This window comes from Emiliania huxleyi (assembly GCF_000372725.1).
Source record: "Emiliania huxleyi CCMP1516 unplaced genomic scaffold EMIHUscaffold_51, whole genome shotgun sequence".
Classification (NCBI taxonomy): Eukaryota; Haptophyta; order Isochrysidales; family Noelaerhabdaceae; genus Emiliania; species Emiliania huxleyi.
The window spans coordinates 42,952-64,563 of NW_005198167.1; the positions used below are offsets into that span (position 1 = coordinate 42,952).

At 70.5% G+C, this 21,612-nt stretch overlaps 3 protein-coding genes across 3 annotated transcripts; all 3 read left to right on the forward strand.

Annotated features, from left to right (window-relative positions):
- Window positions 1-240: 240 nt before the first annotated feature.
- On the forward strand, window positions 241-1,512 carry EMIHUDRAFT_211957 (hypothetical protein; the record flags this gene model as incomplete). The annotated part of the gene is made up of 3 exons (XM_005766404.1): window positions 241-882; window positions 1,054-1,159; window positions 1,238-1,512. The coding sequence occupies 3 exons, from the start codon at window positions 241-243 to the stop codon at window positions 1,510-1,512; spliced, it is 1,023 nt and encodes a 340-aa protein (XP_005766461.1).
- Window positions 1,513-2,393: 881 nt separating this feature from the next.
- On the forward strand, window positions 2,394-18,235 carry EMIHUDRAFT_451837 (hypothetical protein; the record flags this gene model as incomplete). Its single annotated transcript, XM_005766405.1, has 44 exons — window positions 2,394-2,442; window positions 2,504-3,189; window positions 3,568-3,954; window positions 4,087-4,367; window positions 4,448-4,550; window positions 4,677-4,859; window positions 5,391-5,450; window positions 5,516-6,043; window positions 6,225-6,353; window positions 6,591-6,811; window positions 6,893-7,417; window positions 7,619-7,952; window positions 8,023-8,265; window positions 8,614-8,707; window positions 8,742-8,939; window positions 9,267-9,480; window positions 9,554-9,784; window positions 10,698-10,812; window positions 10,899-10,952; window positions 11,057-11,374; window positions 11,476-11,559; window positions 11,630-11,752; window positions 11,831-11,916; window positions 11,985-12,039; window positions 12,111-12,279; window positions 12,352-12,379; window positions 12,451-12,505; window positions 12,586-12,810; window positions 13,138-13,295; window positions 13,369-13,426; window positions 13,495-13,738; window positions 13,867-13,941; window positions 14,019-14,099; window positions 14,155-14,411; window positions 14,488-14,907; window positions 15,076-15,663; window positions 15,942-16,214; window positions 16,286-16,593; window positions 16,692-16,731; window positions 17,037-17,169; window positions 17,294-17,482; window positions 17,547-17,656; window positions 17,722-18,114; window positions 18,206-18,235. The coding sequence occupies 43 exons, from the start codon at window positions 2,394-2,396 to the stop codon at window positions 18,061-18,063; spliced, it is 9,054 nt and encodes a 3,017-aa protein (XP_005766462.1). The 3' UTR covers window positions 18,064-18,114; window positions 18,206-18,235.
- A 1,294-nt stretch (window positions 18,236-19,529) lies between these two features.
- Window positions 19,530-20,924, forward strand: EMIHUDRAFT_464575 (hypothetical protein; the record flags this gene model as incomplete). Its single annotated transcript, XM_005766406.1, has 2 exons — window positions 19,530-20,384; window positions 20,568-20,924. The coding sequence occupies exons 1-2, from the start codon at window positions 19,557-19,559 to the stop codon at window positions 20,922-20,924; spliced, it is 1,185 nt and encodes a 394-aa protein (XP_005766463.1). The 5' UTR covers window positions 19,530-19,556.
- Between the last annotated feature and the right edge of the window lie 688 nt (window positions 20,925-21,612).

Sequence of the window (21,612 nt, forward strand, 5' to 3'; positions counted from 1 at the left end):
CGCCGGAGCCACGTGGTGGCAAACTCGTGGGCTGCCGGCAGGCGCTGGCTCCTCGCATGCCTCGCCCTTGCCGTGATTGGTCTCGCTCTTGGCGTCGGCCTCCTCGTAAGCGCGGACCGGCAAGAGAGCGAGAACACCAACAATGTCACCTTGGCGACCCCTAACTCCGAGACAACGCCCGCGGCACCGCCGAGACCACCTCCTCCATCGCCACCGCCGCCTGCGTGGGATGACCGACTGATGGCAGCGACGCACTACTGGGATTGTAATGGACAGGGCTGTGACGCCACGACGCTTCAGCCGTGGAAAGAAGGAGCAGCCTACGTTTCGCCGCCGGGCTATGGTCCTCAGGACCCCGCAGACCACGGCGGCGCAGCCTACGGGGAGCGGATGTGGCTACTCGGCGCTGCCTCGGACAGCCTCGCTGCAATGCTTGGCGACGACGACCCGTGCTGCGGACGCACCCCGATACCCAGCGGCTGTGGAAACTGCCTGCTTGTGCAGAATCCTGACGCCGTTAATGCGGGCTGGACGGCTGTCGTGATGAAAAAGAACCGCTGTCCGCCGTGGACCAACGGCTGCGGGGACGGCGAGCTCCATGTTGACATTGCGGCTCCCGGCTTCGACTTTCTGCCCGCGTCCACAGCCAACGTGTGCAGCGAGCGAGCGGGAACGGGGTTCGACAACCAGGAGCAGAGCGAACTACTCGGCCGATGGTGGGAAAGCTGTGCCGACACGCGCCAGTGCGCTGTCTTGTGCGACCAGCTTCCGGCACCGTTCGTCGCCGGCTGCCGGCTTTTCACCTCCTGGGGCTGGACGCGCGGAGACCCGTCGCGGCTCAGGTTCAGGAAGGTGGCATGCCCAGACGCCTTCAGAGCGCACGTCAGCGCACAGTTCGGGCCGGAGGGGCCGGTGCTGCAGCCCTCTCCGCCACCGTCCCCCGCTCCGCCGCCGCCGCCGCCCACTTCTCCCCTCCCGTCGATGCCGCCGCCCCCTTCTCCTGCTCCCTCGCCACCGCCTCCACATCCTTGCGGCGCCAGCGTGGTCGTGCAGCAAAACTACAGCTACTGGCTGGACGGCTCGGGCGGCGACTGCACGTGTGCGCCCGGAGGCGAGGCGCTCACTTGCTCCACCAACCAGCAGGTTGTGGGGGATGGCGGTGCGCTCGCCCGCCAAACGGCTCTGGTCTCCACCGACCAACACGTGTCAGACCTGCCTCCTGCCTCCGCCGTCACAGGTGAGCTCCTCGGCGTGGCGCATCCGACGCACGGCCTCAGCCCCACCCCTCTCAACACGGACCTCTTCGTCGGGAGTAGCTTTAGCTCGACACCCACGGACTGCCTCTGCTTGCGCTCCTGCAACATCCGGGCCACGATGGAGGACGGGCTGTTCCAGCGCGGCTCAAATGGTGCCGTGCTCGAGTACGACATGACGTGCAACATCAACCCCGGCTGCGGCTGCGGCTGCTCTGCGAGCGCCAACCAGCTCACGCTGTGCCGCGCACCCGCTTAGGTTTGGGGGTTTGGGGGTGTTTACAGTGAGCGATTTCTGCTTCTTGATACAACATTGCCAGACGTACAACACTTGCTTGTTAGATCCCGAAATCTCAGCCCTGCAATGCCGTACCACTGCCCTGCCCGCAAACTGCCGCACCACTGTGCCCCGCGCGCGCCCGATACCCTACCACCAAAGGTGTGAAACTCACACTGGGGCCACGTAAAAAGAAAGAAAACAGACCGGATCGACTTCTTGGCGAGTCAGCACGTCGTCGCCGTGCCGGCTGGAGCGTACCACCAGCATGGCAATCACCGCCGACGGCGTCTGGAGGTGGGGCGATGGAGCGTATGGCAAGTTGGGCCACGGCGACGAGCAAATGCAGCTGCTGCCCAAGAAGATCGAGGCCTTTGCTGGGCGGCGCGTCGTCGCCGTGTCCGCTGGGTTCGCGCACAACCTCGCGCTTACCGCCGACGGCGCTGTCTGGAGCTGGGGCCGTGGAGGCGAAGGCCGGTTGGGCCACAGCAGAGCCAGCTGCTGCCGAAGAAGATCGAGGCATTGGCTGGCCAGCGCGTCATTGCTGTGTCGGTCGGAGAGTACACAACCTCGTCTTCACCGCCGACGGCGCCATCCTTACGTGGGGCAATGGCGAACACTGCTGCCAAAACAAAAATTAGACTTCTGGCAGCTGCTGCCCAAGAAGATCGAGGCGTGGTCGCAGGGGCCGAGCGTGTAGGGTAGAGGGCGGCCATTTTTGGACCTCTCTCTTTTTGTCCAAGCAGGCCACACCCAGCCCACACCCTGGAGCCGAACCCTGGAACCTAGGTACCAGGTACGCCTGTCCGTCGGCAGCCGCCGTGCCGGCGGCCGCTGCCAAAGCACACGCAGGGCTTCCACAGATGTTCGAGTCCATCGCCCTCTCGGTGCTCGAGCGCGTCCTCGGCCAATGTGCGAAAATCGCGCACACCCGCTCCGCCGCTATCTCCTGACCCCGTCCGCCGCTGCGCAGATGTCGAGGACATCGACCGCAATTCGCTCAAGGTTGCGGTGTGGAAGGGACACATCACTCTCGAGCGGCTCAAGCTGCGTCGCGAGGCGCTGTACGCATGGGGCCTCCCTCTCGACATCAAAGCCGGGTACATCGAGAGGGCCGAGCTGCAGCTGCCTTGGAACCGTCTCGGCTCGGAGCCGGTGACAATCACGCTCGACGGCATCTACCTGGTCGCGTCTCCGGTGGACGAGTCGCGCTCGGACGAGGGCGCGAAGCGGGAGTGGCGCTGGGCGCGCAAGCAGGCGAGGATCGACCACCTCTCCGCACAGCGCTCGACGGCGGAGGGCGGCAAGAGGGCGTCGGAGACGGAGGCCGAGGCGGACGGCGGCGGCGCGGGGCAGGGAGGGCGGCTGTCTCTGCTGACGCGGATCGTCAACAACGTGCAGCTCTCCTTCCGGAGCGTGCACGTCCGCTACGAAGACGCGCTCAACTCGACCGCCCCGTTTGCCCTCGGCGCCACGCTGGCGGAGCTATCCGTCTACTCGGCCGATGAGAGGGGAGAGCGAGCCTACAACGCGGATGGGTCCGTGCAGTACAAGGTGGCCGCGCTGCGCTGCCTCGCCGTCTACCACCACTGCGCCTGCGACAGGGTGCTGCAGCCGGACGCGACGCTCGACGCGGCCGCGCGCTGGCTGCGCGGCCTGGTCCACAGCGATGAAGGAGGCGGCGAGGGCGAGGCGGGGATCACTGCGGGAGGAAGCAGCAGAGGCGGAGGCGGCGGAGGCGGCGGAGGCGGCGGTGGAGGCGGCGGAGGCGGCGGAGGCGGAAGAGGCGGAGGCGGCGGCGGGAGGGGGTCGTCTGCACTTGCGCCGCACTACGTGATGGTCCCGATCTCCGCGAGCGTGCAGGTGGTGTCTGCACCGCAACCGGTCGGACGCACACTCATACGCACACGCACACATGCATCTCGGCCACACCTCGACTATCGGCTACACCTCGACGGCTGCACCTCGGCTACACCTCGGCTGCAGGTGGTGCTGCACCGCAGCAGGCAGGAGGCGCTCCTCGCGCAGCAGCCGAAGGCGGCAACCACGGTGTCGCTCTCCGCGCTCGAGGTCCGACTCGCCGAGCAGCAGCTGCGCGACTGCTCGCGGCTGGCCGAGTTCGTGCACCGGTTCCAGGCCTCCGCCCTCTCGGGCGGCACATCTTCCGCAGCCGACAACGACGCGCTGCTGCGCCCGATCGTCGGCGGCCCGTCGGCACGGTCTGCGTGGCGGCTCGCGCTGCGGCGCATCGTCGCGGAGGGGCGGCGGCAGCGCGGCTGGCGGCTGGGCGCAGGCTTCTTTGAGGCGCGGCGCGAGGTGCGGTTGCGGTACGTCGGGCTGTACAAGCGCGAGCAAGGCGCGTCCCCCGAGCTCGAGCCAAGCGAGGCGCGTGAGCTTCGCGCGCTCGAGCGGGACCAGCTCTCGGTGGAGGACATCCTGCACTTTCGCTCCCTCGCGACGCTGCAGCTCGACGCCGAGCGCGCGGCCGCCAAGCAGCCGGCGGCGCCGGCGGCCGAGGCGCGCGGCACGTGGTGGGGATGGGTGACGGGTTCGGAGCCCGCTAGCCTCGAGAACGCGCCGGCCGTCGTCGACGGCGAGCTGGAGGTGGAGGGCACGCCGCTGAGCAGCGAGCAGCGCGAGCAGCTTGCGGCGCTGCTCGCCGGTACTCCCCCGCCGGAGGAGGAGGCCGCCGAGGACGGCGACGCGGGCAGCGTCGAGTACGAGTTGCGCGCCCGGCTAGACGAGCTCTCCCTGGTCCTGGTCGAGGCGGCGCCGCCCGAGAGCGAGGGCGGCGCCGCCGCGAGCGCGAGCGTCGCGCGGCTCACTCTCTCCCGCCTGTCCATGCACGCCGCCAGCCTTGCCGCAGCGGGAGTCCGCGAGACCGCCCGAGATGACCCGCGATGACCCGCGAGAGTAGGCACGCCGCCAGCCTGTACGCCGGCACGCTCGTCGAGGGCAGTCTCGCCGGCGTGGAGCTCACCGACTGCACGGCGGCGTTCGGGTCGTTTGGCGCGGCGGTGGTGCGGGCGGCGCCACCCTCGCCCGTCTGCGCCGCGGCGGGGGGGGCGGAGGCGGGGGGTGAGGGTGAGGGCGAGGTCGAGGTGGCCCCTCAGTGGACGTTTCGGCTGCTGCACTGCCCTGCAAAGCTGCAGCCGGTGGATCAGCGCCTCGAGGTGACCGTCGCGACGCCGCTCGAGCTCGTGCACAACGCCCGCCTTCTCGACCGGGTCCGCCGCTTCCTCGACGTGCTCGGAGAGTCGGAGCGAGCCGAGCTGGCGCAGCTCGTGCGGCAGCAGGCAGAGAGTCTGCGCGAGGTGACACTCGAGTCGGTTCTCGCGCGACGAAAGTCGACCGACGTGCAGCTGCGCCTCGCCGCGCCGCGCCTCGTCTTGCCGCAGGACTTGAGCTCGCCCGACACGGGCGTGCTGGTCCTTGACATGGGCGCGATCAGCCTCGCTTCAATGGTGGCGCAGGGCGGCGAGACGGCCGCCGCCGCCGCCGCCGACGCGTCTGCAGAGGGCAGCGGCGACGGACCGGAGTGGCTGTACGACCGTTTCGCGCTCAGCATCAGCTCGATCCAGGCCACCCTCTCCCCGAACAGACTGCACCTCGGCCGCACCTCGGCTGCACCTCGGCTGCCTCTCGGCTGCCTCTCGGCTGCACCTCGGCTGCACCTCGGCTGCACCTCGGCCGCACCTCGGCTGCCTCTCGGCTGCCTCTCGGCTGCACCTCGGCTGCACCTCGGCTAGACCTCGGCTGCACCTCGGCTCGCTTCCGCTCGTCTCTCGCAGGTCCTCCTCTCGCCGAGCTGCTCGAGGAGCTGTGAACGGCGTCTCTTCACACCTGCACGCTGTGAACAGGTCATCCTCTCGCCGAGCAAAGCCAGCCTGCGCGCGGCGCCAGAGCGGGCCCATTACCTGGTGCTCGGATGCGGCGGTCTGTTGAGGTGTCGGCGGCGTCCTAACACGCGCGTCGCTGTGCACAGGTCTACGAGCTCGGCGTCGACGTCGGCCTGCAGCGCTGCATTTTGCCGCCCTCGTCGCACGCCTTCAACCACGTCGTCGTCTCCGGCTCTCCCTCTCCGAAGCGAGGCTGGGCAGGAGAAGAGAGCCGCGGCGTACCAAACGGCAAGCTGCGAATAGGCTCCCTCTCCGAGGCGAGCTCGCAGTCGCTGCACCTGCAGCTGTCGCCCGAGCAGCTGCGCATGGCCGCTGCCATCCTCGAGTCGCTGCAGAGCGGCACTGCCGAGCCAGCCGGCGAGGCCGGCGTGCCCGCCGCATTGGCCGCGGAGGGCGCCGACCTTCCCGCGGGCGCGCAGCCGCTGGCCACGATTGAGAGGACGCGGGCGCGTTTCCTCGTGCAGCGGGTCCGGCTGTCGCTGGTCGGACGCGAAGGCGCTCCGCTGGCGTCGCTCCACGCGGGCGGCATCGAGCTCACCGCGCACCGAGACGTGGCGGGGCAAGGCGCCCACTTCCGGCTCGACGAGCTCTACGTCGACGATCGCACCGCGGCGGTCGCAACTGCCCCCTGCCTCCTCGCCGCCTCCCTGCTCTCTGCTGCTCCCATGCCTGCCCGCCTCGCTTCGCTCTCCGCTGCCTTCTCTTTGTGCTGTCCGCCGACTCTCTCCCTCTCCCTCCTGTCCCCTGCCTTCTCTCCACACGGCTCGCCCCTGCCCCAATCCCATGTCTCCTCAGGATCCTCTCCGCTCGCGGCTGGTGGAGTCGAACCCATCGCGAGCCTCTGCAGGGGGCGGTCCGGAGGAGTCCTCGCTAGTGCAGCTGCAGTACCTGCGCTCGGCGGCTGGGGCGGCCGACGAGCTGCACGTGCGCTTCAACCGGCTCCACCTCGAGTGGAACCCCGCCACCATCACCGCGCTCCTCGCCTTCTTCCGCTCACCCGCCGCCGGAGCCGCGGCCGCTGCGCCGCCCGACGCCGCATCGCTCGGCGCTCCTGCGGCGGCGGCGGCGGCGGCGGCGGCGGCGGCGGCGGGGACGGCGGTGGCTCCTGCGGCGGACGGCGAGCAGCGCGCCGGCGGCCTGCGCGTGCTCGCGCAGCTGCAGGCACTAAGCGTGAGCCTCAACGTGCAGGGCGGCGCGGCGCAGCAGCTCGGCGTGTTTGCGATGCGCGAGCTGGTGACGGAGGTGTCGTTCCTGCCCGAGGGCGGCATGTCGGTGAGCGGTCAGCTGGGCAACTTGACGGTGCAGGACACGTCCACCGTGGCGGGCGGCGAGTACGAGATGCTCGGCCTGCGCGAGGGCGCCCAATCGCTGCTCACGTTCGAGTACGACTCGCCGGCGGAGGAGGCGCGGGCGGCGGCGCGGGCGGCGTTGCGTTGCGACACGTCGCTGCGGCTGCGGATGAGCTCGGTGCGCGTGAGCTACTGGCACCCGGCGGTGATGCGCATCGTCGGCTACCTGCAGGAGGGCGTGCTGGGCGCGCTGATGAGCGCGACGGCGAGCACGGTGGTGCAGGTGGCTCGGTCGGTGCTGGCGGACGGCGCCGAGGACGCGTCTGCGATCGCGCTCGACATCGAGGTTGGCAGTCCGCTCGTCCTCCTGCCCTTCGAGCCCGACTCGTCGGATGGCTTGCGCGGCGACCTGGGCAGCATCGCGGTGCACAACTCGCTGGAGCGCCGGACCGCGGCCGGGCCGGGGGGTGGTGGCGCCGAGCTGCTTGACTGCATCGTGGTCGCGATCGAGCGCATGCAGCTGTCTGCGCTGCTGCCGGAGGGGGAGGGGGCGCTCGAGGCGACGGGCGGGCTGTCGCAGATGATCGAGGACGTGTCGCTGCGGCTGTCTGTGGAGCGCGGCGTCGGCGCGAGCGCTGGCCGCGCGACGCTCATCTCGGGGAGCGGGAGCGAGCTGGTGTGCACCTGCTCCAAGGCGCAGTACGACCTGCTCATGGGCGTCGTCTCCCGCAACCTCGCCGGCGGCGGGGACGCGGCCTCCGCTCCGCCGCCTGCCGCGGGCGGGGAGGAGGCTTCCACAGAGCGGGCCGCCGCTGCCGAGAGCGCCGCTGCCGCGCTGCCGCAGCCGCCGTCTGAAGAGGAGACCCCGGCGCCGCCTGCAGCCGCCGCAGTTGTCCGCAGGATGGACCTCGTCCTTCCGGCGGTGGAGCTGGCCCTCGAGGACGGAGGCGGCCCGCTGCTGCTGGCGTGGATGGGTGGCGTCCGCATCGGCGCGCGCCAGAGCGCCGACTCGGCCGTGTACAGCGTCTCGAGCGCGGCGCTCGCCGTCCAAGACTGCCGCGGGGACGGGTACCCGTCGGGGCGAGGGACGCGGCCAGCCGACTCGACCGGCTCGCGGCTCAAGAGGCTTCTGTGGTCCGACCCTGCGGCGGAGCCGGCCGCCGCCAGCTCGGCGCAGCTGTCGGTGAGCCACTCGGTCGAGAGGCTGCCAGGCCGCGGCCACGAGGCGGCCACGGTCGTCTCAGTCTGCGGCGCGCGCGGCACGCACGCGGCGGCCGCCTGGTGTGAACAACTTCACTCATGAGCGAGTCAGCGAATCAGGCGTGCACATCACGTACGCGGCGAGCGCCTTTCGGGCGGCGGCGGACTTCTTCTCGCGCAGCGAGGGCGGAGGCGACGGCTTGCTCTCGGCGGAGGAGGAGGCGGAGGCGCTCGCGAGGCCGCTCTCCGGCCCGATCGGCGCGGTCGCCTCCCCCATGGTCTCCCCCATGGTCGAGCGGCTCGTGAGTCTGCCTGAGGAGGAGGAGGTGGCGGACCTCGGCCGCAGGGTGAGAGAGCCGGCGGCTCTCCTGCTGCCCCCCCTTCCCCCCCCTTCCCGCCCTCCCTCCCCCTCTTCCCTCTCCCTCTCCCTCTCCCCGCCCGCCCGCCCGCCCCCCCCCCTCTCTCTCTGCCGACGGGCTGCGGCGGCGTCTCCTCACACACGGGCCGCCGCGTGGTCCAGGTGTTGGTTCTCTCTCTCGAGGCGAGCGAGGCGCCCCTCCCCGCTAGACCCTTCTCCGAGACGGCGGCGGCTGTGAGCGGCGCCTCTCCACACCTGCTCCTGTGAGCAGGTCTTCCTCCCTCTTCACACCTGCACGCTGTGAGCGGCGCCTCTCCACACCTGCTCCTGTGAGCAGGTCTTCCTCCCTCGCGACCCGTCGCTCGACAGCACGGGCGGCATCGCCCTGCGAGGCGCCGCGTCTGGCGCGGGCGCGGCCCGCCGTCGGGCGAGTCCACACCTTAGCCCACGCGGAGCGGCGGGTAGGCGCCATCTGCGTCAAGCGGCGCGGCTCGGGGCGCGATGTGCAGGTCGACGCGGACGCGCTCGACGTGCAGCTCCTCGTCTGCGACGCGGTCGGCGAGCAGACGACGACTGTCCTCGCGCCGACCCAGATGTCGCTGCGCTTCAGCGGCGGGCCGCGCCGCTCGGAGCTCGCACGCTGCGGAGGGCGGCGCAGAGGCAGTGCCGCCCCTCCCCCCGACGCCTCGCGGAGCCGCGCTGTCTGTAGGAGCTCAAGCTGCGAGCCGAGTCGCCGGTCGAGTGTTGCCTCTCCTACTCGGACTGGACCCTCTTCACCCAGATCCTGACCGCCCTCTCCCCCGCCGGCCAGCCGCCGCCAGACGAGGGCGCCGCGCCGCCGCCGCCGCCGTCCTCGCCGCGGGCCACGCCGCCGGGCGCCCCCCCTCCTCACCCCCCCCTCCTCACCCCCTCCCCTCACCCCCCCCCTCGCCACCCCGGCTGTGCGGCGAGACGGCCCCGAAGATCAAGTCGAGGTCGACCTGAGAGTAGGGCCCGCCACTCCGCCCGACTCTGCCGCGGCGACCCTGTCGCGAGGCGCCGCCGCCGGCGTGCAGCTGGCCGTGTCTGCTGAGCTCGAGAGCCTGCGTGTGGTTGCGATCAACGACCTGCACGGGCGCGCCGAGCCGCTCGCCGCGCTGACGCTCACGTCGGTGGTCGCGTCGTGCGCCGGCAGCGACGCCAAGCTCGTCGTCGCTTGCAGCGCGTGCGCCCCCGCGCCTCCGCACGACCCGCGCGAGGCGTGAACGGCGTCTCTTCACAGCGGTTGCTGTGAACAGGTGCGCGCAGATGCACCTGCACAACCCGCGCTTGGTGGCGTGGGAGCCGCTCTGGGAGCCGTGGCGCTTCCACGTGCGCGGCAAGCTGAGCCCTAGCGACGAGCCTCCCTTCACCGAGGTCAAGGTGCACGCCGACGAGGCGTGCAACATCAACATCTCGCTCTCCATGTGCGAGCTCGTCTCGGGCACCACGCTGACCCTCATCGACGACATCACCGGCGTCGCGCAGCCGTCAGAGGAGGCGCCTCAACACCCCCCCCCCCCCCTCTCCGCACCCGCACCGCACCCGCACCGCACCCGCACCGCACCCGCACCGCACCCGCACCGCACCCGCACCGGCACCCGCACCGCACCCGCACCGCACCCGCACCGCAACCGCACCGCAACCGCACCCAGGCCGGCGAGGAGACGGATTGCTTGATGCGTCCGCGTGGTGAGCAGGCGTTTGCCCCGCACCGCATCGTCAACCAGACGGGCCTCGTGATCCGCCTCGGCCGATCCTCGCCAAGCCTCGTCCTCGTGCCGGGCGAGAGCACCGACGTCAACCTGTGGGGCGACGTCGACCGCCCCTCCCTCTGCCACGTCGACGGACCGCCGCCCAAGACGCTCGTCGTCGCGCTCGACTTGTGGCCGCACCCGCTGCAGGCTCCGCTGCATCTCGGCTGCACCTCGGCTGCATCTCGGCTACGGCTCGGCTGCATCTCCGCTGCATCTCGGCCGCACCTCGGCTGCATCCCGGCTGCACCTCGGCTGCACCTCGGCTGCACCTCGGCTGCACCTCGGCTGCACCTCGGCTGCACCTCGGCTGCACCTCGGCTGGATCTCGGCTGCACCTCGGCTGGATCTCGCTGCAGGTTCCGGTGGACCGCGTGGGGCAGCAGGCACTGCCGCTCGAGCTGCCCGACCAGGCCTCCGCGAGTCCGCTGAGGAAGAGGCTCGCTTGCACTCACTCTCTCTCTCTCTCTCTCTCTCTCTCTCTCTCTCTCTCTCTCTCTCTCTCACACGCACACACACAGAAACACACACACACACACCGCTCACCCACTCTCACCGGGCCCTGCACCTCAGCGTCGCGCGGCTCGTCGGAGGCGCCCCACCTTTTGGGTCTGGAGGCGTCCACCTCCCCGCCTTCCCTTCCACGTAGGCTTGTCTGCGACCTGCGCCTCCGGCCAGATGGGTGCAGAGAGGCGCGGCTCCTCTCCGACCCCCTCCCACGGCGGCCAGAGCTGCTCAGGGGCGCCTCCGCCACGGCACGGGCTGTGAGCAGGTGCGGCGTAGTGCACCTCCTTGGTTGACGACGGCGGGATGGCGAACTGGTTACGTCCGGCGCGAACGCTGTGAGCAGGTGCGCCTCCTCTCCGACACCACCCTCCACAACCAGACCGCCGACTTGCTCGAGGTTCGCATCTGGAGCGCGCGCCAGCAGACGGAGGACGCGCACTCTATCCTCGGCTTCGAGCGTCTGTGAACAGCGTCTCCTCACACCTCTGGGCTGTGAACCAGGCCGTGCACCCCCTCCCCGCCGGCGCGATGCTGCCCCTCCCGCTCCGGCCCGACCGCGCGAGCTACCGGCTGCACCTGCGGCCGATGGACGGCGGGCACGCGTGGTCGCCCGCCTGCCAGGCGCCGACCATCCCCACCCTCCCTGGCACCGACCAGTCCGGTCTCGGCCGCCTCCTCCTCACCGCCGCCTCCCGTGCGCCCCAGCTGCCGGGCTACGACGGCGCCGCCGACGCGGGCGCGCTGCACGCGCCGCTCGAGTGTGCTTCGGAGGAGCCCGGCGCCGACGCGGACGGGCGACACGGCGCCGCGTGGCACTGCGTGCTGCTAGGAACCTTCTAGGAACCTTCTAGGAACCTTCTCGGGACCTTCTCCTAGGCGCCGCGTGGCACTGCGTGCTCGTCCACGACGGCCGCCGGCAGGGCGCGTGCGAGGTGCACGTGCGCGCGCCGCTGCAGCTGGGCAGCCCCGCTGTCGGGCCGGCGCGGTTTGAGTACCAATGGCTGGTTAGGAGTGACGGATTGCGAGTTAGGGAACCTGCTGTCGGGCCGGCTCGGCTTTGAGCTGCGCGGCCAGGGGGGCATCTTGCGCGGGGAGCTGCCTTCGGGCGGGCGGAGGCTGGTGCACACCTTTGCGCCCGCCACGGCGGTCAGCCTCTCTGTGAGCATCGAGGGGTACAGGCCCTCGGAGCGGGTCCTCGTGGCGGCGCCGCACACCGCTCTCGAGGGCGGGACGGCCCGAGAGCCCCCGAGAGCCCCCGAGAGTGCCCGAGCCTAGGCACCGCACACCGCGCTCGAGGGCGTGCTCTGCGAGGAGGTGCCCGTGTACGACGGCCGCCACAGCCGGCTGCCGCTCTCGATCGGGTACGCGCGGCTGCACGGCTGCGTGCACCTTCTAGGAACCTTCCAGGGACCTGCTAGGAGCCTTCTAGGTACGAGCGGCTGCACGGCTGCGTGCACGCTCTCTCGCTCGTCGCGCCGTGTTGGGTTTCCCGCAGCAGCCGGCTTGCTGCGGCGTGACGGTGTCCCTGACTGACGGCTGGTGAGTGCTCGGCTAGGTCTCCAACTGCACCGGCCTGCCCCTGCTGCTGCGCGAGCACGGCGCGAGGGAGGCGTACTGCGGCGACGAGCCGGCGGTCGTCTGCGAGACGGTGTCCGAGAACCAGCGCCGCCGCACGGCCTTCAACTCCTTCTCGGCGGACGGCCTCTTCCCGACCGACTTTGCCGGCGCCGTCTCACACGAGCCTCCCTCCCGGAAGAGTGCCGCTTGCTCACCGCCTCTTCCGAAGGAGCGAACAGGCGCCTTCTCCGACGAGCGGCTCAGCAGGCGCCCCTCCGGCCTTAGGGCTGGGCGACGGAGGAGGAGCTGCGCCCGACACGCGGTGAGAGGGCCCGTAGGCGCCACTCCGGCTTGGCGGACCTCTGGCTGCCGACAGGCTGGCTGTGGATGGAGGACGGGCGGATCGAGGGGGGGGGGTCGGGGCGGGCCCGAGAGCACCCGAGATCACCCCGAGGCTGCACCGCGGCGTGTAGGACTGGCGGCTCAAGGGCGGGAAGACGGGCTCCGTCACCGAGCAGGGGTGGGAGTACGCCAAGGGCTGGAGCGGCGCGTGGTCGCCTCAGTGCACGCCCAAGACGGGCGTGCGGCGGCGGCTCTGGACGCGCCGGCGGGTCCGCCTCTCCGGCCTCACGCGCCACCTGCTTGGCGGCATGTCGGAGAACGCCGTCCGCCGCCTTTCCCTCGCCGAGCTGCAGCAGGCCGGCGGCCGAGATGCGCCGACATGCGCCGAGACGCGCCGAGACGCGCCGACATGCGCCGACATGCGCCGAGATGCGCCGAGATGCGCCGACATGCGCCGACATGCGCCGACATGCGCCGACATGCGCCGACATGCGCCGACATGCGCCGACATGCGCCGCGAGATGCGCCGCGAGATGGCCGCGAGAGAGACGCGCCGAGATGCGCCGAGACGCGCCGAGATGCGCCGAGATGCGCCATTGCCCCTCGCCGAGCCGCAGTTCGCCCTCCAGACGAGATCACCACCCCGTCCACTCTCGGCTGATCTCGGCGCGCCTCGAGCCCAGGTCATGCAGACGCTCGGGGAGCCCGCGCAGCGCGGCGCCGACGAGCTGCGGCAGTACTGCATGGAGCTGCGCGCCCGCGCGCAGGAACGCGGCGGCGCGGAGCCGGACGAGGCGGCCGGCGCGGCGGCGGCGCCGGTGATGCCGCCCGTGACCGCGAGGAGAAGCCTCTCGCGCTGCGGCTGCCCGGCTCGCCAGCGGTAGAGGGCATGGGCGGTGAGTCTTCGCTGATAGGAAGCGGCTCGAGCTGCGGCTGCCCGGCTCGTGCTGGTCGAGTGCCGTCTCGCTCGAGGCGGCGGGCCCGTCCGTGCTGCTCCTTCTAGGAGCCTTCTCGGAGCCCTTCTCGGGACCTTCTCCTAGGCGGCGGGCACGTCCGGGCTGCTCGAGCTGCCCGCGGGGCGGGGAGGCGGGTCGGCGCCGAGCGACGGCGGCCCTCCGCGCGCGTACCAGCTCGCCCTGGGCGTCACGTCGGCGCCGGGCGAGTCGTGCCGCTCCAAGATGCTCGTGGTGGAGCACCGCACGACGCTGCTCAACCGGCTCGACCGGCCGGTTGGCTACGTGCACCACGGCAAGGGCGGCCACACTGCGGCGCTGCTGCGGCCGGGCGAGCGGGCACCCTTCCACTGGCAGGACGAGGAGCCTTCTAGGAACCTTCTAGGAACCTTCTAGGCGAGCGGGCACCCTTCCACTGGCAGGACGAGGAGCCCTAGGAACCTTCTAGGAACCTTCTAGGCGAGCGGGCACCCTTCCACTGGCAGGACGAGCCCGGCCTCGCGCGCCTCCTCTCCGTCTGCCTCCTCGACGCCGGCGCCGACGCCGCCTTTGCTGGCCCCCTACTGAGTACTGAGTCAATCCGCAGTCCACCGTTGAGGCTTGTTGACCAGGCGCCGACGCCGCCTCGCTTGCCGAGTGCGACTGGTCCAACGCGCTGCCGATCGACTCCGTCGGCGAGCCCGTTCCTGGCAGTCTCGTCCTCCCGAGACGGAGGGAGGTCTGAGGAGGAGACGTGGCTGCTGCTAGGCGAGCTCAACCTCGTCTGCCGCCTCTCCAACCGGCGGACGGTCCTCTTCCTCTCGGTCGACGTGCAGCTTCTCTCCGGCGCGAGCATGCTCGTCGTCTTTTCGGAGCGGACGGCCGAGCTCGCGCCGTACCGCGTCGACAACCTGTCCGCGCTCCCGCTGCTCATCTCGCAGAGCCCGTGCGCCGCGCTGCAGCAGCCGCGCGTCGTGCAGGAGGTGCTGCCCGCGTCGCGCGCGCCCTTTGCGTGGGAGCAGGCGGTCGCCGTCTCTCGGCGTGTCTCGGCGTGTCTCGGCGTGGCTCTCGGGCTCATCTCGGCGAATCTCGGATGAGCAGGTGGTCGCCGCGCCGACCCTCGACTTGCACGTCGGCCGCTCCGTGCGCAAGGTCTGCCTTGACGATCTCCAGCGAAGCGGCACCATCCCCTGCGCCGACCCGCGCGCGAGCGGCGCGCCGCACGAGCCATCCTCCGTCATCGCCGCGCCGCGCTCTGCCTTTGGAGACGGCGCCGGCGAGTGGAACGGCTACCGCGACGTGCGGCTCGAGTCCTTGCATGAGGGCGTCGCCACGACGAGGCTGCCTGGCTCGATCGCGCGCGCCGAGGTGCGCGCGCGGCACAGCCAGCGAGAAGGCCGGTTCGGATGGCACGGGGACGAGCTTTGGACGGCGGACGGGCTCCGCGCGACGTTTCGCGTCTTCTTCGTCCGCTGGGGGTTGGAGGTCGACCTCGACTCGCGGGGGATGCGGCGGAGCGAGGTCGAGATCAGCCGAGATCAGCCCCGAGATCAGACTTGAGATAGCGTTCGAGGGGGATGCGGCGGAGCGAGGACGAGCCTCCGCCACGCCCTCGCGCTATCTCGGCGCATCTCGGCTCGGCTCGGCTCGGCTCGGCGCATCTCCGCCTCCCCTCCCTCCCTTTCCCAGGTCGACCTCCGCCACGCCGTCGCGCACGCCGCCGTGCAGTCGCAGCGGTCGGCGTCGGACGGCTCGTTTGGCTGGTCCGACTCGACACTGTGGGTGGACGAGGGTCTGCGCGCGCGCTTCGCCGTGACGCTGCAGCGCGATGCCCTGCCCGGCTCGCGCCCGCCGCTCGAACTGCGGTACCGGATGGTTGCAGACGGGCCAGTGAAGGTGCTGCAGGTGATGCCGGCGCCGTCCGCCGCCGCCTCCGGGGAGGTGCCCTCCCTGCCCGTCCTGGCGTCGGAAGAGGACGACGGCAAGCTGCGGCTGAGCGTGCACGTGTCGCTCGCGTGCCTCGGCGTGTCGCTGATTGCGGACGGGTGCGAGGAGCTCCTCTACTTGAGCCTCGTCGACCCTGTGGTGAGCTACCGCGCGTCGTCGGGCCGAGACTTTCTGTCGGCGCAGGTGCGGCACCTGCAGGTGGACAACCAGCTGCAGGCCGCCTCCTTCCCCGTGCTGCTCCAGCCCTCCTTCTCCGCCGAGGAGGCGCAGCAGGCGGTGAGGCCGCACTCGCTCGAGCTGCTCGTGCAGCGCCGCATCGGCGCCGCGCAGGTGCCGTCCCACGACACCGCCAGAGAGACCGCCCGAGACAGCCCGAGACCGCCCGAGATGGCGCGAGACGGCGCGAGACCGCGCGAGACGGCGCGAGACGGCGCGAGACGGCGCGAGACGGCGCGAGAGACCGCCCGAGATGGCGCGAGACGGCGCGAGACGGCGCGAGAGACCGCCTGAGATGGCGCGAAACGGCGCGAGATGGCGCGAGATGGCGCGAGATGGCGCGAGATGGCGACGCGAGCTGGCGCGAGACGGCTGGTGGCCGCCCTCGCCAGGTGCTGTACTACGAGACGGTCTCGCTCCGGCTGCAGACGCTCGAGCTGATGGTGGACACGGTGCTGGTGCGCACCCTCTTCCTCTTCGTCCTCTCCACCTACCTCGACCTCGCAAAGATGGCGACGGCGGTGGTCGAGGCGACGACGCGCGGCCAGCCGCGCCGGGCCGACGCGGTGGTGCCGCCCAAGGTGTACCTGCGCTGGCTCAACCTGCAGCCGCTCCGGCTCCACCTCAGCTGCCGCTCCGTCGCGGGCGGGCGACGCCGCGAGGCCGTGCGTCGAGACGAGGCAGCCGATCTGACCCCGAGCAAGCACCCGAGAGCGTAGGCGGGCGCGGCTTCGAGGCGGTGCTCGAGAACGCGCCGGCCAGCGCCGTGGGAGTGCTCAACTCGGTGAGCGCCGTGCTGTCAAACATCGACTCGGCGCCGCTGCAGCTCAAGGCGCTCGTCCTCGACAACACCTTCGCGCCCGTCGGCACGCTGGCGCAGGCCATCGGCGACTCGTACCGCGAGCAGCTGCTGCAGCAGCTGTACAAGCTCCTCCTCTCGGTCGAGCTGCTCGGCAACCCGCGCGGCCTCTTCCAGCACCTGGCCACCGGCGTGACGGACGCGTTTTACGAGCCGCTCAACGGGATCATGCGCGGGCCCGACGAGTTCGCGCAGGGCGTGCTGCGCGGCGGCAGCTCGCCGGAGCTGCGAACGGCGTCTCTTCACACCTGCAGCCGTGAACAGGCGTGCTGCGCGGCGGCAGCTCGCTCGCCAACAACCTGACCTACGGGCTCTCGGACTCGGTCGGGAAGTTCACCGGCACGCTGGGCAAGGGGCTCGCAGAGCTGTCGATGGAGCGAGACGCGACAGGGAGGGCCTCTGCACGGCGTGCGCGTCACCGCCCTCCCGCTCTTCCCGTGTAGGACCGAGACTATCTCGACCGGAGGGCGTCGTCGGCGCAGGCGCCGAGATCGCCCGAGATCGCCCGAGATCGCCCGAGATCGCCCCGAGATCGCCCCGGGATCGCCCCGGGATCGCCCCGGGATCGCCCCGGGGCGACGCCCCAAGCTCACCCGAGCCTCGGCGGCCTCGTCCGCCTGGCCCGCAGGTGCAGCAGCAGGAGGGCCCGCGCAACATCGGGGAGGGGCTGCTGCAGACGGCCGAGTCTGTCTCTGGCGGGCTGCGCCAGCGCGCGGCGACTGCGAAGACGGGCGGGCGCGCCGAGAGATCGCGAGGGCTGTGTGAGCAGGCGGGCTGCTCAAGGGCGTGGCGGGCGTGATCCAGAAGCCGCTGCAGGGCGCGCAGAGAGGCGGCCTCTCGCCGGAGCTGTGAGCAGCGTCTCTCCACACCTGCAGCTGTGAACAGGCGCGCAGAGAGGCGGCTTCGGGGGCTTTTTCAAGGGCGTGGCGCAGGGCGCCGTCGGGCTCGTCGTCAAGCCGGCGGTCGGAGTCGCGGACGGCATCACCGCCGCCGCCGAGGGCCTCAAGAGCCAGACGACGGTGCTGCGCGGCCTGACTCGCCGCCGCCGCCAGCCGCGCACGTTTGGGCTGTGGGGCGAGCTGCGCCTCCTCTTCTCGGGCGCCTAGGAACCTTCTAGGAACCTGTAGGAACCTGCTAGGCGAGCTGCGCCTCTTCTCAAACGCCGACGCGCGCATCCAGCGCGCCCTGTACGACGCGGTGACGGGGCGCGGCGTCCGCTCCCTCGCGTCGGGGCGCTTCTGCAGCCAGGCGCCGCGGGCGCGCAAGGGTGTGCGGCGGCGCCGCCGCCTCTTCACGCTGCGGCTGTGAGGTAGGTGCCTTGCGCGAGCCCGCCGCAGGCGGAGATCTCGCTCGTCGTCACGACAGGGCACGCCATCCTGCTCTCGGTCAGCGGGGAGGGCGGCGCGGGCAGCAGCAGCAGTGGGGGCGGAGGAGGAGGCGCCCCCGCGACCGCGCTCGTCTGGTCGGAGCCGCTCAGCCAGATTGCCGTGTGGGAGTGCGTGGAGCGGTCCCATGAGCTGGCGCTGCATTTGCGGTCGGGCGAGGTGCGGCGCGCGCGCTTCCCGTCGGCGGCGGCGCGCGCGAAGGCGGTGCGCCTCATCGAGCAGGCGGTCAAGCTGGACGAGTCGAGCACCAGTCGGGCGCCGCGGCGCTGACGCGGCTGCTGCTGCGTGTCGGGAACCAGCAGGTACACTGGCGGGCCCCACATGGTAAGGTAAGGTAAGGTAAGGTAAACTTCTCCACACACACGAGGTGGTGGGGCAAGGGGGGGGCAACCCTCGCGTCTCCACGTCCCACATGGTACTGTGGGATCGGATCGATCTTTGTACTGTAAGAGGCCGACACCCCCACCCGGAAGGCAAAACTGTGAAGCCGTAATTTCATACTGGGGCGAAAAAAGGATTACGGGGTGTGGACCCTAATTAAATGGAAGGGCGCGACAAAACGGACATGGGAGCGCCACCGGACCATCGCGGCGATGGGGGGCGCGAAGCTAGAGGCGCTCAGGGAGGCGCAAGACACAAAATTAATACCGTTCAGCACCCGCGACCGCATCGAACGAGCGGCAACGAGAGGAGAGGCTGGTATGCGAGCAATGCTAACCGCAATCGACACCTGGGCGGACACGGCGGGGGCGCAGAGACCAAACGACGACACGCTGACCAGGATGTGGTCCACAATAAAACGACACGTCGAGGTTGCCTCCCACAGTGACGAGGCAGGACAACGCCAAGACAACATCAAAGAGAGCACGCGCAACGAGACCGAACGCGACAGACATAGCTCGGCGCTACCCTTCAGAACATTATACCTAGGCAAGGAGCCGAGCACAGAGAGCGACGCAGCAGATAGCGATGCACAGAAGGAAAAGACGAAAAAGACGATGGCCCTGACGGGGGGAGGCGACGAGTGGAGAGTAGCCGCCGATGGAGAGGCGACGATCGGCGGGGACGCATGGTGGGGGAGTGACGAACCGGACACGCTCGGACATGGGCAAGAGATAGACGACCTAGTGGGTGGCGGGGAGTGGAGGCGAGGTGCGCCGCAAGCGGTACTCGACAACGTCGCGATCGAGGAGGAGATCGGAGGGGCGGTACATGCACAGCGGACGGTACGGGCCGTGCAGCGGTCATAGCGGCGAGGCGCGGGACCGTCTGTGGCGAGGTGGGTCGCGTCCCCGGATTTCCTCAACTCACGGTCCGCTCCCTCTACGCGGATTTACTCCGTGGCTCGGGTTACACCAATCCTCGCTACCCAACGCGGCCAAAGGATATCCACCTCGAGAACCTCGAGAACCTCGAGAACCTGGAGAGTTGGGCTCGGCCAGGTTTTCCGGAAAACAAAAAGGAAAACAGAGAGAGGGTCCCCAGCAGCAGCACTTTGCGTTTCCGGAAATTTCCAGGGAAAGAAAACAGAGGGTGTTTGGTGCTCCATTCTGGAAACTCGCGAGTTTCCCTGAGTCTGAGAGCTGGTCTGGGGCAAAATCTGAGGCAAAATTGAGGAAATCGACAAAATACCATGCAAACCTGGCCGAGAACTACCTCGAGAGGAGAGGGCCCAAGAGACCTCGAGAGCATCACATCGCCGCCCCGCCGCCTCCTCGACCTCCCTAGAGTGCCGCCCTTGACTCTCAAGAGCTCCTCCGCCAATGGTCGCTCCTGCGTCCGCCGCCGCCGGCCGAGGAGCCGCGCTGCCGCTGGCGGGCCGGCGCCGCTCCCGATCAGTCGCCTGTGCCGAAGAGTGCCGCGAGCGCTCCGTCTCGTTTCGGCTGCAGCAGGGCGGCGGCGCGCCTCTCTTCTACCGGCCTGCCTCGCGGATCATCCGCGACCTCGGCGTGCTCGCCCTCGCGGCGCACGGCCGGCAGCACCAGCGCGCGCCTCGCGTCCTCGACGCCATGTCCGGCTCCGGCGTGCGGGCTCTCCGCTACTCTCACGAGGCAAACGCGAGCTTTGTGCACGCGAACGAGCGCATGTTCGGAGAGCACCCGCTCCGCGCCAACCTCGAGCCGCTCCTCTCGGCCGGCCGCGCACGCGTCACCGCCGACGACGCCGTCGACGTCTACATGCGCTCGCGGCTGGACGGGTCGCTGTACGACCTTGTGGACGCCGACGCGTTTGGCACGGGCCAGCCGCACGCCGCAGAGGCGTGGTGGGCGTGCAGGACGGGCGGCCTCGTCTACCTGTGCGCCACTGACTCGCTGACCACCAGCGGCAGCAACCCGCACCAGGCAGCAGCCGGGTACGCCGCTGTCACGCACAAGTTCCCTGGCTGCAACGAGGCGGGCCTGCGGCTGCTCGTCGGCACGGCGGCGCGTGAGGCGGCGGCGAGGCACCTCACCGCTTCGCCCGTCTTCAGCTTCTTCCACCGCCCCTCCTCCACGTTCCGCGTGATGATGCGGCTCGACGCGGCGAAGCGGCCGCCCGCCTCGGCCTTCGCGGCGCTCTCGCACGTCGCTCGCTGCCCGAGTTGCGGCGAGGTGTGGCGTGTGCCCTCGACGCGGCTTGGGGACGCCGCCTCTCTCGCGCCGCCGTGCAGCTGCTGCTCAGAGAGGGGCGAGGCGCCGAGGGAGGCGCCGCAGGTCTTGGGGAGTGGCGTGTGGGCGAGGGCGGCTGCGCAATTGCTGGTCTGCACTACTCACTCCCTCGGTCGCACCGCCCAGGTGATGGGCCCGATGTGGGTCGGGCCGATGCACGACGCCGAATTCGTGGCGGGGATGCGAGGCGACGCGGCGGCACGCGGCTGGAGCGAGCCGGACCGGCTGCTCGGCTCCTTCCTGGAGGAGGCGGAGGCGGAGGCGAAAGGCGCCCTCCTCTTCTACCACCTCGGGGAGGTGCAGCGCGCGCTCGCCAAGCGGGGTCTGCGCCAGCCGCCGCTCGCCGCGCTGCTGCCGCTGCTGCGCGGCGCCGGCTTTGGGGCCGCGCAGGCGCACAGCGAGACGAAGTCCCTCAAGACGAGCGCAACGCTCGACGAGGTTGTGCGCGTCGTGTCCGAAGCCAAACACCGCGCCGGCGTATAGATAGCTCGTCTTTTCTTAAAGTTTTATTCGTGGGCACAGACCACAGTCACAACCGACGGGCTCTAATGCGGTATGGCTCTCAGACTGGAGTCTGGACTCCTCCCGCGTTGGTCCCGCGATGCCTTAGTCACTAGCTTCGGTCTGATCAAGGTCGGAACAGGTCAGAGTCCTACCTCTTTCTTGCCACCCGCCCCCACCCCCCCCCCCCCCACCCCAGGTGCGTGTTTGGCCTCCCCCCACTTCAGCGCGCCCGCGCCGATGGCCTCCCACCGCATCGGCGCGCGCGTCGCGGGCCTCTCACCAGAACAGCTGTGCGCCATCATCGAGGCGCAGGCGGGCGCGAGCGCCGCCGCGCTGCGCGTGGCGGAGGAGCACGCCGCACGGCTCGTGGAGCAGCCCGAGTGGGTGCTCTCCGAGGTCCTCCTCTCGCCGGACCTCGCCCCGCACATCCTCGCCCAGCTGCCGACCAAGGATCACGCCGTCAAGGGGACGTGCCGCGCGTGGCGCCGCGGCTGGAAGGAGACGCTGAAGAAGCGCGAGAGGCCGCGCATGCTCGTGATTGGCGGCCACGACAGCGACGGCGAGCTTGTCAACTCGCTGGAGCGGTACGACCCGTCCACGAATGAGTGGGAGGAGGAGGCTGTGGCGCCGATGCCAACGACACGAAAGTATTTCGGCACGGCGATGC